We start from the raw sequence: 17,018 nt of genomic DNA, 5'->3' as shown, positions 1-17,018 counted from the left end.
GTTCATGATTCATCCAAGGGGACTTGCAGTCCATTCCAGGGCTAATGTTTAGCAAAATTGTAGAACGTGGAAAATACCAGATAAGTGCCACTCAGGGATCCCGTGACTGTAAACATCCTGCATCTCCAGAGGAATCCCAGTCATTCATTCAATATATGCTTGATACACACCTACCAGGGGATTCCAGGGGAAAACGAGAAGGGGCTACAGTCACCGTGATGGCTCAGCTAGGGCCTTCCCAGCTCAAAATTCTTAACCAGATGCCTCTTTTGGCACTTGATTTTCAAAAGGAAAGAAAAGAAAAGAAAAAAAGAATAAAAAAAAATAAAGCACAAGGAAAAAAGTTGATAGTAGGGCTTAAATATGTTTCCAGGGCATGTCTGGATGTCACTATTTAGTCTAATTTTCTACACCTTTTAAATCCACAGTGCAGTACCCTGAAAAATTCTCAATAGAAAAGATTAAATTGTGTTCACTGTAGTTTAATTCCTAATCCAGTGAAGGAAGCCAGCACCTTCTAGACAGATTTTTTTTAAAGAGAGAGAGGAGAGAGAGAGAGAGAGAGAGAGAGAGAGAGAGAGAGAGAGAGAGAGAATTTTTTAATATTTATTTTTCAGTTTTTGGTGGACACAACATCTTTATTTTATTTTTATGTGGTGCTGATTATCGAACCCAGTGTCCCACGCATGCCAGGTGAGTGCGTTATTGCTTGAGCCACATCCCCAGCCCTAGACAGATATTTTTAAAAAGAAGTTTTAAAACGCTGATAAAACAGGAGAGTAATATCCACCCCCACCACCAATTCTGGTTAACTGAGGTCTTGATGTTTTTGAAACACGGCTCTCAGCTGCACAGGCTTGACATCTGTGAAGGGCACAGGCCCAGCTCCCATCTGTAGTTTTGCATTTAATTCTTTGGTTGCATGAGCCAAAGGAACAAAATGGCAGGCTGCTGATGCTCGAAAACAAATTATTTTCTTCTTGTCTTTTAAAAACACCCCAGCCACCCAGAGAGTCACTCTGTGGCTGACAGGTTAAGCCAGAATTGCAAATATGCAGTCTCCTACCTGCTGCGGGCACCTCTTTGGTTCGGGATGATACGGACTAGCAATGTGGAGGCAGGTGCTCATTTCTCTCTGTGGCATCCTGGGAGCTGGTGCCAGCTCACAAATCACATTTGATTTGCCCGTGTTTAGAGGAGTGCGAGAGTGATCAGAAGTCAGTGCATTCATATTTGATGAGTGCGGGCGGAGGGAGGAGACTCATGGGGGCTGAGGAGAAGAGGCAGTAACATTTACCAGGCAGCAGAGGGACGGGGGATGGACAATTTAAATGTTCGCCGTTTACACCTCACACCCTCCTATGACGTCGATGCTGTATCTCCAAGGGGCAAACCCCACTTCCCATTTGGCCTCTCAGCTGTCACTTGTGTGTCTCCCTTTATCTTGAAACAGTCTTCCCTTGGTTTCCTAATAAAGCTCTCTGGTTTTTGACTTATCGTGGGTCGGTTTTTCTCTGTCCTTTGGCAGCTGTGCCTTCTCTGTCATGGGTGGTGAGGGTTCTTCCAGGTTCCATCCTCACCTCTTCCCTAGGGTCTGTCACATTTCCCACACATGCTTCTATAGCTCCCTGACCACTGTCCATCCCTGGCTTCTCCTTTGAACTCCAGCCTCTTATAGCCCACTATTTAACTTGACCCCTTAGAAGCTTCAAAGGCACCTCAAACTCAACATGTCCAGGACATAGCTCTTGACCGTATATCTGGTCAGCCCATCTCTTTCCTGGCTTGGGATGGTGCCACGGTCTGTCTTGCGTGCCAGAGAGAGGTGTTATTCTTGACTCTTCCCTCTTTCTTCCTTGCTATCATGCCCAATGACCTTTGTGTCCCATGTAACTCTCGGACATACTCTATCCAACTCATCCCTCTTGAGATGTGGCCAAGTCACATCCTCCCTCACGTGGATCAGGGAAATGGCCTCCTTGCCAGCCTCCCAGCGTCCACTCTATGCCCCCTTCCCGTCCATCTGTTTTGGACACTGCAGCCATCATTCATTCTGCAAACATGGCAGAGCTCCACTCCCGGGGCAAGCACTCCACCTGTTGCTGAAAGAAGTCCTCTCAAAACCCAAGTGACAATGCTGCCCCTCGCATAAAACTCTTCAGTCCTTTCCCCTTGCTGTTAGGATGAAGCAACATTCTGTGACATTTTGGAAGCTCTGCAGCAAGTGGCTCATGCTCCCCTTCCCACCTCATCACTCTTCTTCTCTGAACTTTACAGAATTTAAAGCCCTCTTTGTTGACAGTATCCTCTTCCCAGGACTCACTGTTCCTGTGGCCACTGCCCAAGGACAAGCTGAGCTCCCTGAAGGCAGGAACTGGGTCTAAAATGTTGGTCCTATCCTTGCAAGTGCTGGGCACTTCACACCTGTTGTTGGTTTTAAATCAGTTACTTTTTTTGTCCTTTACACACACACACACACACACACACACACACACATATATATATACATATATATATATGTGTGTGTGTGTGTGTGTGTGTGTGTGTGTTGTAGATGGACACAATACCTTTATTTTATTTTGTTTATTTATTTTTATGTGGTCCTGAGGATAGAACCCAGTGCTTCACATATGTGAGGCTCGCGCTCTACTGCTGAGCCACAACTCCAGCCCCTTGTCCTTTATTTTGAACGTGGAGTTCCTCTGCATGTTGTGGTCACACTGGACACCCCTTGCCTTTTGCCTCACTCAGCTGCCAATCACAGGGAGGTGGGGGGAGCTGAGGAGTGGTTCCTTTTCTCCTCTCCTGCTTTTACCAGTAGTTTGTAGGTGGAATTGCCCTTGTAGGCCCAAATCTTCTTTGATGTTGGCACAAAACAACTCTCTCCCCACAACCCTTCCAGGCTATGCATCGGAGTCAAATCTGGAGGGCTCTTGCTGATTTTCCTTACTTGATCACTGCCATCTCCCTGACTCTGAAGAGCTGAACTGGGGGCCCTATCTTCTTCTCTTTCCTCTCCAGCTCTCTCAGGGTACTGAGCTGGCTCTGGTGAATATCGTCTCTTTTAATATTCCCTTTCATATGAGCCTGGCTTTCCCAAATTAACATATTTCATTAAGGGTTCTCTCTCTCTTTCTTCATCAAAGGGTTTATGATGCAAAATATTCTTCTTAAAAACTAAGGATGTGGCTGGGGAGATGTCAGCGCCTTCTGCTCTGTGGGCTGCTTGCTGAGAGGGGACCTGGAGTCTGGATTTTCAGGAAACACATTCGCTGTAGAGGGGGAGCATCTTGGAAGAAAGCCACATCTGGAGCATTTAGCTGCCCGAGCTGAGGAAACAAATCCATTCTGCATCTCTGATTTTCTCCTTGCACCATGGTTCTGAGCCCCCCGTGGCAATCTCTCTGCAGCCCAGAGACAAGTTCCCTGGGTCACAATAGCAGCTCATAGCATCCCAGCACCGGCCACACTCCAATTCCTACACAATGACATGCCACACCAAGCTGGCTCCTGGAACCAGGGCCAGAAGAGCCCCCAAGCCAGCCTTCTGGGTTTGGAAGGCCATCCTCAGACAACACACCCCTGCTCCTTGCTTGGCAAATAGGGGCAAAATGTAGTGTCTGCATTTTAAATCTGCACAGCGCCATCTGATAGATTTGTGTGGACGGTGCTATTTATCATTCAGCATTCATGTATTATTACTCTGCTGCCTGGGGCCTGCAGAAGTCAGCATGAGTGGGATGGCTTAGAAAGGGCAGACTTGGTAATTTCCCTTGGAAAATTAGCACAATGAGCAACGTAGCAGAAAACCCAGCAAAAGCAAGGGGAGGGCAGAGAGGGGGTCAGGATCCAGGATGGGCGTGGTCGGGGGGGCAGGAGGCAGAGTGGGAGGGGGATGGAGGCACACAACCAGAACACAGGGAAGGTTCCGATGGGCCAGGTTCCATGCCAGGCATTTCTACATAGGACATCACTCTCACCCTCATCCTCACAACCATTGTGCCAATGAAGTGTCCCTGTCTCTGTTTTATAAATAAAGAGATGCCTGAAGATGTTGAGCACTTGCTGGAGGTCACACAGCTCACTTGGTCAAGCCAAGACTTTGGTTCTGGAGATGAGTCTCCTTCCACAGGTGCAGGGAGTCGCAGACGCGCCACACACCCGCACCCGCACCCCCTCCTTCCTTTGAGTCATCCTTCTGTTCCCTTGGATACCTTCTGCAGGTTTCACGTAATATGGTTGTGGTGTGTTTGGCTTGATGGAATAGTGCTGTGTAATGGTTCTGAAAGTGTGTGCGTGTGTGTGCGTGTGTGTGTGCATGTGTGTGCTTTCTCCCTCCAACTTCATCGTGTGCTCCAAGGGCAATATTCTCTCTCCTATTTCTTTTCCTTTCCCTGCCACATGTCTGGTGCATGATTCTGCAAAAAAAATATATTGGCACTCGGTACATGTGGCTGACTGACAGACATATATTTCAGCCTGCAAGTCCCACAGGACTCTAAATTGCCGCATGAGGTATTTGAATTAGAAGGGAGAGAAGAGCTCACATTTATTAAAGGCTCACTCTTTCTCTTTAATTCCCAAGCAGCCTCGTGAGGAGGCATTCTGCTCCCACTCTGCAGATGGGGAAGCTGAGCTGTGCCCATGGCCTCTGCCTGCATCCAATGGCAACACGCTGCAGTTCTCACAGGCCCCCTGCTCCTAAATGCCAGGATGTGACAGACGCCCATCTGGGTGGGCTGTTCTGGAGCAGACTGGGCTCCAAGGTAGAGGAAAAGACCAGCCACCTTTGCAGGGCCTGGTATCCTGTGAGTTTTTCCTTTAATGGTGCAAAGCCATTGTGGGAGGAGGAGTGTGCCACTGAGCTTTCCACACCCCCTCCCTGCCTGTCCCTCCTGCCACTCCTTGCTCTGGGGTGGGCGATGGCAGTTCCTCTTCCTTTGGGGGTCCAGAGGGAGAGACGTGTGAGAATAGGTCTTGCCCGGCTGTCTCTCCTCTGTATTTCTCCTCAGATGTGTGATGTTCTCAGTACACCCTGCTGAGCAGAGCCCCAGGAAAGTTTCCCACACATTAGAGGGGTCAGTGGAGGGGGAGTGGGCAGCAGGGCAGCATGGGGGAGGAGCAGAGGGGGAGGGGTTGAGCTCAAAGCTAAGAACCAATAGATGAGTGGGAGTTGGCAGGCGGGGTGGGGGGGACAAGGGAGGATGGGCTCTACAGACTCTTCCTGTGTTCCCTTTTAAAATTATTTTGAGAAGTTAACATGGACTAGTTGTTTTGAGTTCAAAAATGTCTACAAAGATCCAGAATGAGAAGGGCTTTTTTCTCCTACCTTGAAGCCACACAGGTGCCCTCTGAGGCACTGCCTTGCCTTTCCTGCCTCCCGACAGTGGGACCCACCATGGTTTCTCCAGACACAGAATGTCTGCCCCCCTGTACCCCATAGAGCCAGCTGGGCCTGAGAAAGGGTTCTGGAAGAGTTCTGGGAGCAGGAAACTTAGATCCAAGCATTTCCAGAGACTATAGATCCCTATGACCCGTTCTTAGGAAGGACCTGCTTTCTGACCTCCAATCACCCTCATCACCCAAAACCAGGAGTACCCAGGTGACCTGGCAAACCTTACGCCCCAAAGACACAGCCCACAGCCTTGGCCTAGTACTTTTAAATTGTTTTAAATTAGATCACCCTTGAGAGTGTTTCCTTGGGGACAACTTCCCCATCGCCTGGGGTTTCTAGCCTGATAAGTGTCCCTCCCTTCAGAGACCACAGGCACTTGTGCACTGGATGGTACTGGTGTATCTGCCTTAAGTGGCCACTTGCCAGGGGCTGTCCCACAAGAGGGGTAGAGGCAGGGTGTGTGACATGGGGCCATGGTAGGCCACGCTCCCTGACTGGGGCACCTACCTGATTTGTTCTTGTATTCAATGTCAAAGCCTGTAATGATGCTGTTCCCATCGAATCGCTGGGTCCATCGCAGGTTCATGCTCCGGGCCTTCACCTCCCGGATCTCCAGCTCAGGGGGGTCAGGGGGCTCTGGAGTGCAGCAGGGAAGGGATAGAAGTGAGGATGGCAGCAGATTGGCCCTAAGCAGGGAGATTGGCCTCCAGATTCCGCCTGGGGGTGATGTCATTAGTGGTCTAACCAGGGACCCTGGAGCTGGGGAAGGCCAGCAGCTGGGCTCAGAGGCTGAGAAGCCAGGTTTGGTCTCCTGCCTTGAGGCCTCTTTGCCTTGGCCCGGGAAAGGGCAGACCCTTTTTCAGGGATTCCTCAGAGCTGAGGGCTGCTCCCCTCATCCCCCATCCCATGCAGAGCTCCCAACTTTTCTTGAGTTTTCCTTCCTGCACTTCCTCTAGGGGCATGTTCCCAGAAACCAGGTCCCTAACCCCTCCTGGAACCAGGAACCCATCGATTCTGAAGGGGCTGCAGCCCCTGCAAGTGGGTGCTTCTGAGGTGCCTGCAAAGGTCCTATCTCCCTACTTTGGGCTGGAGGGAAGGGGCAGGAAGCTTTCCCACAAAGGCCGTTTCCTGTCATCCCCCACCATGGTGCTGGAGATGCTTCCCTGCTTTTCTTTTTTCCTTGGTACTAGGGATTGAACCCAGGGGGGCTTAACCACTGAGCCACATCCCTGGCCCTTTTTATATTTTATTTGGAAACAGAGTCTCGCTGAGTTGCTTAGGGCCTTACTAAGTAGCTGAGCCTGGCTTTTGAACTCACGATCCTCCTGCCTCAGCCTTCTGAGCTGCTGGGATTATAGGAGTGCGCCACCATGCCTGGCTGCCCCCTGCTCTTTGAGGTGGACTTGGCTGCAGGTTGCTGGCCCCTAGGGAGCAGACATGCGTCAGGAAGGTGGGCAGGGAAAGCACCTTGCACGGTGAGCTGGATCAAGCCCCTGTCCTCCCCGTACGAGTTGATGGCGTGGCAACTGAAGAACACAGAGTCCCCACGGTCAGCTGGCTTGAGCTGGGAGATGGCCCGCAGGGGCAGGAGAGGGAGGAAATGGGGAGAGCCTTTTAGAGTCCAGCAACTGAAGGGGGCCACTCCAGGGGTATCAGCAAAGGATATCTTGTTCTGGGAGGGGGACCCACGAGGGGCTTTGTCAAGGGCTTCTCTTCCCAGAATGTTCCAAGATAGGGAGTGTGGAGGGGTCCATGCAGGGAGGAAAAGGTCAAGGGTTCTAGGAGAGGAAGGGGAGCCCAGTGGTTCCAGAAAGGAGGGCTGAAGAACCCACATAGCTGATGGCTGTGGGATTGTTAGAAAGGGATGTGGTGAGATCCGAGGTAGAGAGATGCCTGGGTGGGACTACAAATAGGCAGGAACGGCTAGGTACATTTTGGTGTAGGGAAGGGCTCCCAGACTCCCCATTTACCTCCTCTGGATACAGATTTGACATGGTGGGCTCCCCACTTTCAGAGAGTCAGGGTCCTTGGGGCCTGGGGCTGGGTTCTCACCTTCAACGTGGAGACAACCTCATCGCCATTGTCCTTGGTGGCTATGGCATAGCGCATGACTCTGTCGGGGTCAATGACAGTGTCCCCTTTCTCCCAGCGGATGATGATTGGCCGCTCGCCACGTGCGGTGCAGTTCAGCTCCTTGGAGTGGCCCTTGATGGCGATGGTGGTGTTGGGGTGGGAGGTGATCATGGCTGGGACTGGGGAGGGAAAGAGGGGCATGGCACTATGAGGGTCTCAGGAGCAATCCCGGGGGAGGTGCACGTATTGCAGAAGCCCCGCCCACAGCTGCCCCATCCCCAGGCCCCTGGAGAAGTTCTGATAATGTGAGAGCCTGGTAGGGGAGCCTGTTTGCCTGTCCCTGGTCACCCTTGCTTCCATGTCTGGGATGCATAGCTCCCTCGTCACCAGGACTTCTTACATTCCCTGGACCCCTTTGGTGATGTCAGTTGACTTGGTTTCAAAATTATTTTACATGCACAACATACATAGAACTAAAAGGGAAACTGGTTATTACAGAAATATGGTTATGTAAATATTAAAAACATTAAAAAGCAGACTTTGGATATTGTATATCACATATTCATGCTTCTCTATTACTCATGAAAAAAGATCTACCAGTAGGTCTTATAATTACTGTCTTATTTTACTGTGCTTTTGTGCTAGAGATGAGCACAAGTGATATTTTGAGATGTCTGCAACAAATGCGATCTGATGTGAAAATATCTGTGGATTTCTACTGGTGACAGTCACACATACTGTACTGCTGTGGGTTGTGGCTATGTTTGCAATGGCAGGAAATACTAAATTTCAGTTAGAGGCTAGAAAATAGAAGATGTGCTCTCCCTACCCCCAACTCAAATTCGCCAGTCTCACCAAATCAAATTGTGGGCGGTCTCTGGACCAGGTCAAGACCCCTGCTCTGAACCTGGGGTCTCCATTTGTCTGTACATCTAAAGCTTCTTTATTTCCATCCTGAGCTTTCCAACAAAATACCACGGTAAGCCCTTGAATGGCACCACCGCAACTGACAACCCTCAGCGACACTAACAGGTCTCAGCTTCACCCCACCCTGACCCATGTCCTAGAAAGTCACCAAAAAGCCACCCAGGCTGGTCATCCACCCCTCCAAAGCCCTGATAGACATTTGTCAACCACTGGTCCCTCCTCTGGGCCTGAGCACCTGGCCAGCCACAGGAGGAGGGGAGGGACAGGGGAGACAGGACAGGAGCACTCAGAGTCCTGTTCCCTTTCCTTTGTGCAACTCAACCAACAGGCACTGAGCTCTTAGGCCGTCATGAGACAACTTGCAGGTCTTGGGGGTACATGTGACAATGAGTCAGGGTCCTTGCCTCCTGAAGCTAGACCCAATGCCTGGGGCAGCGTGCACATTGGAGGCATGTGATGAGCGCTCACCCAGCTCAGGAGAAGTTCTCTTGACTGGGGGCATCTGGGAAGGCACAATCCATCTGTCTCACAAGCATACATTGAGACCTACTATGTGCCAGGGCCTGTGCTGGGTTTGGGAGTCACTGAACAGGAGGAAGATGGCCTCTGGTGGCAGGGAGTCACATTCCAGGGTGAGAACAGGCAAGGAACCAGTGGCTGAGTCAGGAATGGCAGTTGGCCGAAGGGCACCATGCATGCCTGAGGACCCGAGATGAGGAGGACAGAGGCCTGGCACTCCAGGGAGGGGAACTGCCTGAGCAAAGGCTCAGAGACAGCCATCTCTAGGGCAGGCCCAGAAAGTGAGTGGTCTGATGCGACTGGGGGTGATCCTTGGGCTTCCCTTTTCCTCACCACCTTTCTGGGAAAACTTGCCGCTCAGAGTGCAGGTGCTCAGTAGCTCTTGTCCTGGGAGGGTGGTCCAGAAACACATCCTAGGCCGCAAAACCCAGACACCTCCCACCCTCACATTCAGCAGAGGAGCCCTCCTCACAGGGTTCTACAGAGCAGAGACCTGTCACCACAGCCCCGTCGCTGGTCTGCTTGTGCAATGGAGCAAAAAGGGGCTCTGTCTTCTCTCTGCTCAGAGCTGGTGCTCTGCCCCTATTTCCTGGCATCATGTCTTGGCTCTGTCTCGGTGGCTGTCCCTTTCTTCCCAGTATTCTCAGGATTTCTCTCCTCTCCAGTTTTAAAGCCCTTCTCAGACAGAGTTCTTCCTAGCCGACTCTCCAGGGACATCTGATTTTTATGGACAAATAAGTCTTTGGAGAAAGGAAGGAAGCCACAGGACTGGAAGGGTCTGACCTGAGACAGCAGCCAGGGGATAAGGGGGACATTTGGAACAGGTGCCGGGGGATGACGAGCCCTTTCTGGCTCCCTGAAGTCATGCCATGCAGACAGCCACCCCCCCTGCTGTGTTGTCAAGCGGGATAGGATGTTGAGGCCGGCCTTGGCCCCAGGTCCCAGCACATTCCCTAGCCCCGGCTCATCAAATAATGAAGCAGATAAATTTTATAATGCACAGCATTACACTAAGATATACAATAAAACGTGAAAGACAAATAACGAGGTGCAAGTTATAATGAAGAAAAAGCCTGCAGTCAGAGACATCCGAGTATGAATTATTGACTAAGGTTTTACACTCTCAAGGATGTGCGGAGGAATATTTTTCCATCAAAGATTTGCATAATTCACTCGTATAAACCTGGGTGGAATATAGAGTGAGGTTTTACGTCAACAAGTCAGGCCTCGCATTGCAGATGCCTCCATTTTTACTGGAGGATGGAGATGCTGGGGTGTGGGGGGAGGCACAAGGCTGTTTCTGTTCTTCCTACAAGGAGCCATCCAAGGCCTGGGATCTGACCCCTGGGTTGGTTAGGTCCTGAGGCTGTCCTGTTCTGGGGAGGAGAATCCTGTTCCTGGAATGACTGTGGAGCAGTGTGTGTGTGTGTGTGTGTGTGTGTGTGTGTGAGAGAGAGAGAGAGAGAGAGAGAGAGAGAGAAAGGAGGGTGGAGCGAGGGCCACACCTCAGCAGGGGTCAGCCTCTGAGAAAGGGCAGGGGAAGGAAGAATCTTTCCCTGTTGGAGGGCTTCACAGCTCTGCACCAGAGTGAGAAACTTGCACCTCTGTTCTGCTTTCCGAGCTCAGCCTGCAGCAACCTCTAGGGCCTGTGTGGGAAGCATAAAGGTCCCTCTTGGTAGATGCAGCTGGTGCCAGGAGACACAACTTGGCCAATGGAAACCAGATTTCAGACCCCACTCACCCGTAGGATGTGGATCTTTGAGCAGTGCACAACTTGTGTATCCACACATGTTAGTACCAGTTCAGGGAACTTATCTTTCCTCTCAGGGTTGTTCAGAGACAGACATGTGGATAGAGAGAGAGACAGCAGGGTCCCGAGAGATCCTTTGTCCCTTAGTCCTGTATAACAGCCCCACTTGGAACCTGGGGCAGGCTCCTACCTTCTCTTTACAAGCTGCTATCCTTACTGCCCTGTAGCTTGTGACTAGCTCAGGGGAGCAGGCTCTGCAGAAGAGCTGGAAGAGCTTGGGGCCAGCAGACCTGAAAGTTCTAGCTCTGTTGGCACCAACTATGTGGCCTCTGTCACATTTAAGTCCATCTCTGCACCCCACAAGTTCACCTCTGCACCCCACAAAGCAGTGGTGAGGATGAAACGAGTGTATTCATGTAGAATGCCTGCCACGCGACCACGGGCAAGAAGCCCGGTTGCACAGCCACCCCCACAAGGCTCTCCTGCCTGCTCCTGTCCAGGGAAAGCATCAGATGCATCGGTGGGCACCTAGCTCCTGGCTGAAGATGTCACTGGCTAGACTGTTTCACAGGGTCATTGCACCTGCACGAAGACCTGCTCTCCAGCCAAATGTGGGTTTGGGGCTCTGGGATCCTAGCTGCTCCGATTGCACTGCACGTGTTAGACACCGGATTTTTAAAATGTGGGAAGAGAAAAAAAGAATGTAAACTGTCTCATTAATATCTTTTACATTGATTACATTTTAATATTTTAGAGAGATTGAGTTAATCTTCTATTCCCATTAATCATACCTGTTTCTTTTTTACTGTTTTGAACATGGGACAACAGGAAGGTTTGAAATTCCATGTATGACTTCTGCTACGGCTCTGCTGAATGGCACTGGTATAGGTCATCCACACTGACCCACCCTTCCCTTTACAAATGGAGAAACTGAGCTTGCCCAGGAAAGCGATTTACTCAAGGTAGCAAGCGTCAGATTCTACTGCCATGTATAACTAAAAAGAACCAAAAAAAAGGGGAACCAGGTGTGCTGGAACACACCCTCAAGTCCTAGCTACCTGGGAAGATCACTTGAGCTCAGGAATTTGAGGCCCAACATGGGCAATGTAGTGAGACTCTATCTTAAAAAAACCAATCCAACTCGACCCAACTCCAGTTGGGAGAGGGTGGTACTCCACACCCGTGGCCACACTACTAATGGTGGGTACTCCACACCCGTGGCCACACTACTAATGGTGGGTGGTAAGGCAAGGCAGTCAGACCTACCTCCCATTTGTAGGACTAACAGTTATAAGCTCAGGCTGCCCGTGAAATGTTCTGTCCTGTTCTAGACTCTCTCCTTGGCAGAAGACATTGACCACCTAGGTCTGGCCAGGAAGATGAACGGACTTCACATGGTTCTAGAATCTGGGAATGTGGGGACTGCAGGGAGTGAGGGGGTCATAGGCAAGGCAGGGGAGGGGGCCTCCTGTTAGGCCCAAGGAGGAATTTTCTAGTAGTTCCTGCTGTTTAGGGAAAGGACTGCTGTGTGGGGCAGCAGTTCTCTGTACCAGGGGTGGAAGACCAGGGAAGAGAAGAGCTGGGGCCTGGATCCAAGCCCTTGTCTCTGGGTCCTGGGGGTGTCTGGGTCTCAAGGGAGAGGAGTAATGGCCCTGGGGAAATGGCTGTTTAGGAAAGTGATCCCCGTGACTCAGGGTACCCATCTCCTGGCATATAGGGGTCTTTAGTCCCTTGTCCTGGACAAGCAGCAGGGAACACTCCTCTGTTCTCCCTGCCCCACAGTCTTCCCACCGGAAAACTAGAACCGAGACCTCTCCACCGTGCCCCTCCCTCCTCCAAGGTCTGTGGTCCTCTCCTGTGCCCTTGATTGGGGGCCTCAGCCGTCCTGGCTGTTGCACGGCTGAGTCCAGGGCAGCAGGTGCCGGCCCCCCTCTCCCTCTTCCCTGGCCTCGCCTTCTGCTCTGGGCAGCGAGGACTCCCTGTTCCACTGAGCGGCAGTAATGAGCACCGTGGGTCTTCCCTGTATGGAGACTTTCTGGGTTGAAGGAAGTCTCCAAGGATTCCCTGGGAGGTGTTCATGGGCGGACACCCATTTGCACATGGAGGCGGTGCCCAGAACACAACCATCTCCACTGCCATCCCCCTTACCATGAACCCACATGCAGCGTCCCACAAACGACCTTGCAGGTCGATATCCCGAGGTGATGAATACCGGTTCCCACACACGAAGGCAACACCCCTGGCACCTCCCTCTACACGCTCATGTGTGTGCACACATACACATACACTTTTATAGTCCCTGTGTTACGGAGCGTTGGCCGTGGGCTCGCAGTGCTCTAAGCACCGTACGTGCACAAACCCTGCTGAGGGAGGCCTGCGATTACTCCCCTGCTCCGAAGCCTGGGTCCCGGCATAGCTCTGTGGCCTCCCTGGTGTCTGTGATGCTCAGGATGGAGCGGGCAACAAGCCGGATGCCTTTGCCTCTTGGCTTATTTTCAAGGATTCCTCCCAACACCAACCATAAGGAGTAAGTGTTATTATCCCCATTTTTCACACAAGTAAACCAAGGCTTCTGGCAGGGCAGGTGGTTCTTGGCCTGTAAGCTGTGGGCGCAGAGGCTGGAGGCCTGTTGCCAGCCATCTGTCTGCCCGCCTGCCCCCCACACGGTCTGGTGATGGGAAGCAGAATTTGGCTGTGGTCTCCCTGTGGCCCGGCAGCCTCAGCAGGTGACTCCTGGGGTGAATAGCAGGGACTGCAGCCTTAGGGGCCCAGGTACGGCAGCTGGGGGGTGGGAGGGGACTGTAAGCACAGGGCTGAGTCGTGCATGGAAAATGCTGATGACAGCCAAGCGGGCAGCACGCAGCTCCCTCAGGACGCAGGAGGCTTTAACCAGGCCAACTTGGTTGTCTCCTGCAATGTGACTCAATTAACAACCAGGGAACATGAATTTCTCTGTACAAAGCTGGGTGTCGGGGAGGGGGACTTCCTGTGGCCTGGGGAGCTGGAGGGGCTGGGCACAGGAGCTGGTGAGCCTCCCCTTGGGTGGGGGGTGGGAGTCTCCGAGGTCCCCGGTGAGTCTCTGGGTGAGGCAGGCCCGTCTCATTTAGAGCTTGACAGCTTTTCACACAGTGTTCTGCATTGCAAGTGGCCAAACTGTGGCAAGGGGCAAAGCAGTGTCCAGGCGACTACCGGGGACACCCACATTTCGAGCAGACACTCTCTGGAGTCCCCCATGGGGCATGCCCTAAGGGCACAGTGCCTGTCTCCAGGGTGGGACTGTGAGCCTCCCAGGGCAGCTGCAGCCACAGCCTGGGAACCAGCTCCCGTCCGTGGAAAGGGGGCTCCCAAGCACCCGCGCCAGACACCCTGCCCAGGGCTGCTGTCCACTCACTCCAAGGCAGGGAGGACTGGCCAACCAGGCTCCGCCATTGCCTTAGGTGGCAGAAATCCCTGGTCTCTTCCTCCTGGTTCTGTCCCCTCTGACGGGTGGGGCCTTGTTGGTGGGAGCCCCAGCGAAGGCAGCAGGGCTGGGGAGGCACCGCCCCTCCCCTCACTCCAGGTCCTCCCAGGGCGGCAAGCAGAGGGGAGAGGAAATCAATTTCAGAAACAAGACAGTTGTCAGAATCTGATGTAACCGGTTCCCGTCTGTGAAATTACTCGCAGGCCGGCTCCTGTCACCCCCGAGGTCCTGCCCGGACCAGCTGCTATTTACATTTTAATTTGATGTGAGAGGCTGATAGATTTTTAAAAGACCATGAGACAGCTCTGCCGCCTCACTTACCCCCAGCAGCCACGCACTTTCCCACCAACCGGTCCCCAGACTCTGCCCTGGGGATGACGAACCCTGTGCCTAGGTAGACCCTTGTTCCTCAGCTTCCCCTTCCTCTGCGGTCCCACCCCCTGAGAGGGAGGAGCCTGCTCCTTGCAGTTTAAAAAGCACTTTTGCAGCAAGCTTTATTTATGTTGAGGAGGTGGCCTAGGGCCTATTATCCCTGCCATCGTCAATGAAGAAATGAAAGCTCAGAGAGGTCAAGTGATTTGTCTGAGGTTACATAGCTTAGTGACAACAGCAGGAAGAGCAAGTCCCATGTCCCCTGACAATTCACAAGCTCCTTTTTCTTTAGTTTTAGCTCAGCCTTCTCTTGCCTATTTTTCCCTTCCCCCTGCTGTGGATGAATCTTGGGAGAGGTACAGAGGGAGGCTGAAAACTAGAGTGGGCAGGCTGGGTCCCGGGCAGGAGTAGGGGCAGGAATCCAGGCTCCCTGGGTGCCTGTCTGCCTCCCTTTCTTCCTTGGTGATGGGAGCTCAGCTGGTGTTTCTGACAGTCCCCAAACCACCAGGGAGGGAAGCTCTGTGTTGAATACCCAGAGGAGACAGCAGTGTGAGTGGGAAGGGGACATGGAGGGAGCAGGAGGAGGATACCATCAGTGGTTGGGAGGGGCTGACATCATGCGTGAGAGGCCAGAAAAGTCACCTTCCACAGGGCATGTCCTTACTGTTCTCGGGCGCGGTGTGCTAACACAGCGCGAGGTTGATCTTACCCAGGACTCGCTGCGTCCGCACACTGTTCTGAGTTCTCAAACATGCTCCGGTGCACTGAGCACTCACAATAACCCTATTTTGATTCCCACTTTATACTGGGGAAACTGAGGCTTAGAGAAGCAAATGGTCCAAGGTCACATGGCTGGTGAGTAGCAGAGCCAGGGCCCGACCCAGAGTGTCTGAGGTCTCACACACTGTGACACTGGTCAAAGGACAACAGACACTGGAGCAAGTGCCAGGGAGTGGGAGGGCCGGAGCCGAGCTCACGAGAGAGCTGCAGGCTGGCTTGGGGATAAAGGATGGGCCCCGGAGTTGGGGGTCCAGGGGTGAAGCTCTCTCATCTGGGCGAGCTGCGTAGGGGGTGGAGGAGGTTCTCAGACCCAGCTGTACATGAGAGCCACCTGGAAGTTTTGAGAGATACTATGGCACAGATGGCACGTGCAGAGGCTCTGCTCTAATGGGTCCTGGGTGGGCCTGGGCATCTGCATTCCTTAGGAGCCCCTCCACCTCCACCTCCAGGAGGTTCTCACGTGCTCTGGGGGAAGCACCACAGGGCTGGACGGACCCTCTTCTTGCCTTCTGGTCTTTCCCCTGCTCCAGCTGGGTCAGCCCCAAAGCCAACAGATTGGGAGAAGGCAGCAAAGTCCTGGAATTCTTCACTGTCCCCAGGGAAGGGTCTTTGCTTTCTCAGGAAGTTCTTCTGGAAGCCTAACTGAAATCTCTTCAGGAGTCTCATAGAGCTTTTCGTTAAAAAGGCCACTTTTGGTCTGCCGAACCGCATTCCTGGACCTCCTCTTCTTTGCCCTAGGAAGAGGCTTTTCCTGGAAACAACGGGTGCCCTGAAGCCTGCGAGCTCTGCCAACCCACCTTGTCAGGGGAGAAGGCAGCCCCTGGCTGGGCTCGCAACTGCTTTTGTTTCTGGAAGGATTACAGGCAGCCCTGAGAGGTGAGTGGGCCCCTCTCCCCGGCCCAGCACACTCGCCTCTCTCCCCCCAAAGGCTTGTGTCTCTGCTCCTTGTTAACAAGCTCCTGACAAGGACGGGAGCCTGTTTGGCTGTGTGAGATAAGCCGTCACAAAGGGGCCTCGTGGGCACGAGGGGTGCTGGGCCTGGGGTGGGTGGGAGAGGCTTTGCTCAGCCTGGGTGGTGGCAGCCTGGGCTTCCCCTGGGAAAGGCTGGGGGTGAGGCCTTCTGGTGGCTGCTTTGTTTTCCCCTTCTTAAAGAGCCAGGGCTGTGGCGTTGTTAATTTGATTGCACCCACTTCGGCGTCTTGTCTCCCCTGATCAGCCAAGCTCCACCTGAAGCATGAGATTAATTCAAATTGCATGGAAGCAATCAGCCTCGCCTCTGAGAGCCCGTGGGGAGGTGCCCGAGGAGCTGGGGGCTCAGGGGACCCTGGCTGTCCACTGCCTGAGGACTCAGGGACCAGAACTAGCAGGACCACAGAGCTGTGAAGGGGACAGGGCTGGGGAGCACAGGACCTCAGAGACTTGGACCACAGACCTGTCCCTGCTGCATGGTAGGCCCAGCTGGACTTGGCTGGCCTTACTTTGTCCAGCTATAAAATGGGGCCAGTCACTTCCTGGAGTGGGAGGGGGGTTGTTCTCAAGTGAAGGTGGGGATGGGGATTTCTGCCTGCTTCTCATCCTCTATTTCCCTGAGAATGTTGGGAAAATGGTGGGAATGATAACAACTAACATTTACTGGGTGCTTATTATGTGCGTGTGCTGTGGTTAGTGCTGTTCGTGAAATAGCTCATTAAAACCCCTCCCTCCACAGCTCTGGAGGGAGAAAGGCTTTAGGGATAAAAGAT

The 17,018-nt window shown here is 52.7% G+C and overlaps 1 protein-coding gene across 1 annotated transcript in view; it reads right to left on the bottom strand.

Annotated features, from left to right (window-relative positions):
* The window catches only part of Dscaml1 (DS cell adhesion molecule like 1), a 319,280-nt gene that overhangs the window by 37,283 nt on the left and 264,979 nt on the right, over window positions 1-17,018 (bottom strand). The window contains exons 12-14 of the mRNA XM_076843725.2: window positions 7,448-7,647; window positions 6,863-6,959; window positions 5,903-6,031 (exon numbers count right to left, since the gene is read on the bottom strand). Coding sequence (XP_076699840.1) covers window positions 5,903-6,031; window positions 6,863-6,959; window positions 7,448-7,647 — 426 coding nt within the window. The remainder of the gene's footprint in view (window positions 1-5,902; window positions 6,032-6,862; window positions 6,960-7,447; window positions 7,648-17,018) is intronic.

The sequence above is a fragment of the Callospermophilus lateralis genome, chromosome 2 (assembly GCF_048772815.1).
Source record: "Callospermophilus lateralis isolate mCalLat2 chromosome 2, mCalLat2.hap1, whole genome shotgun sequence".
Classification (NCBI taxonomy): Eukaryota; Metazoa; Chordata; class Mammalia; order Rodentia; family Sciuridae; genus Callospermophilus; species Callospermophilus lateralis.
The sequence above is the reverse complement of the archived record's forward strand: the minus strand, read 5'-3'. Positions and strand labels throughout refer to the sequence as shown.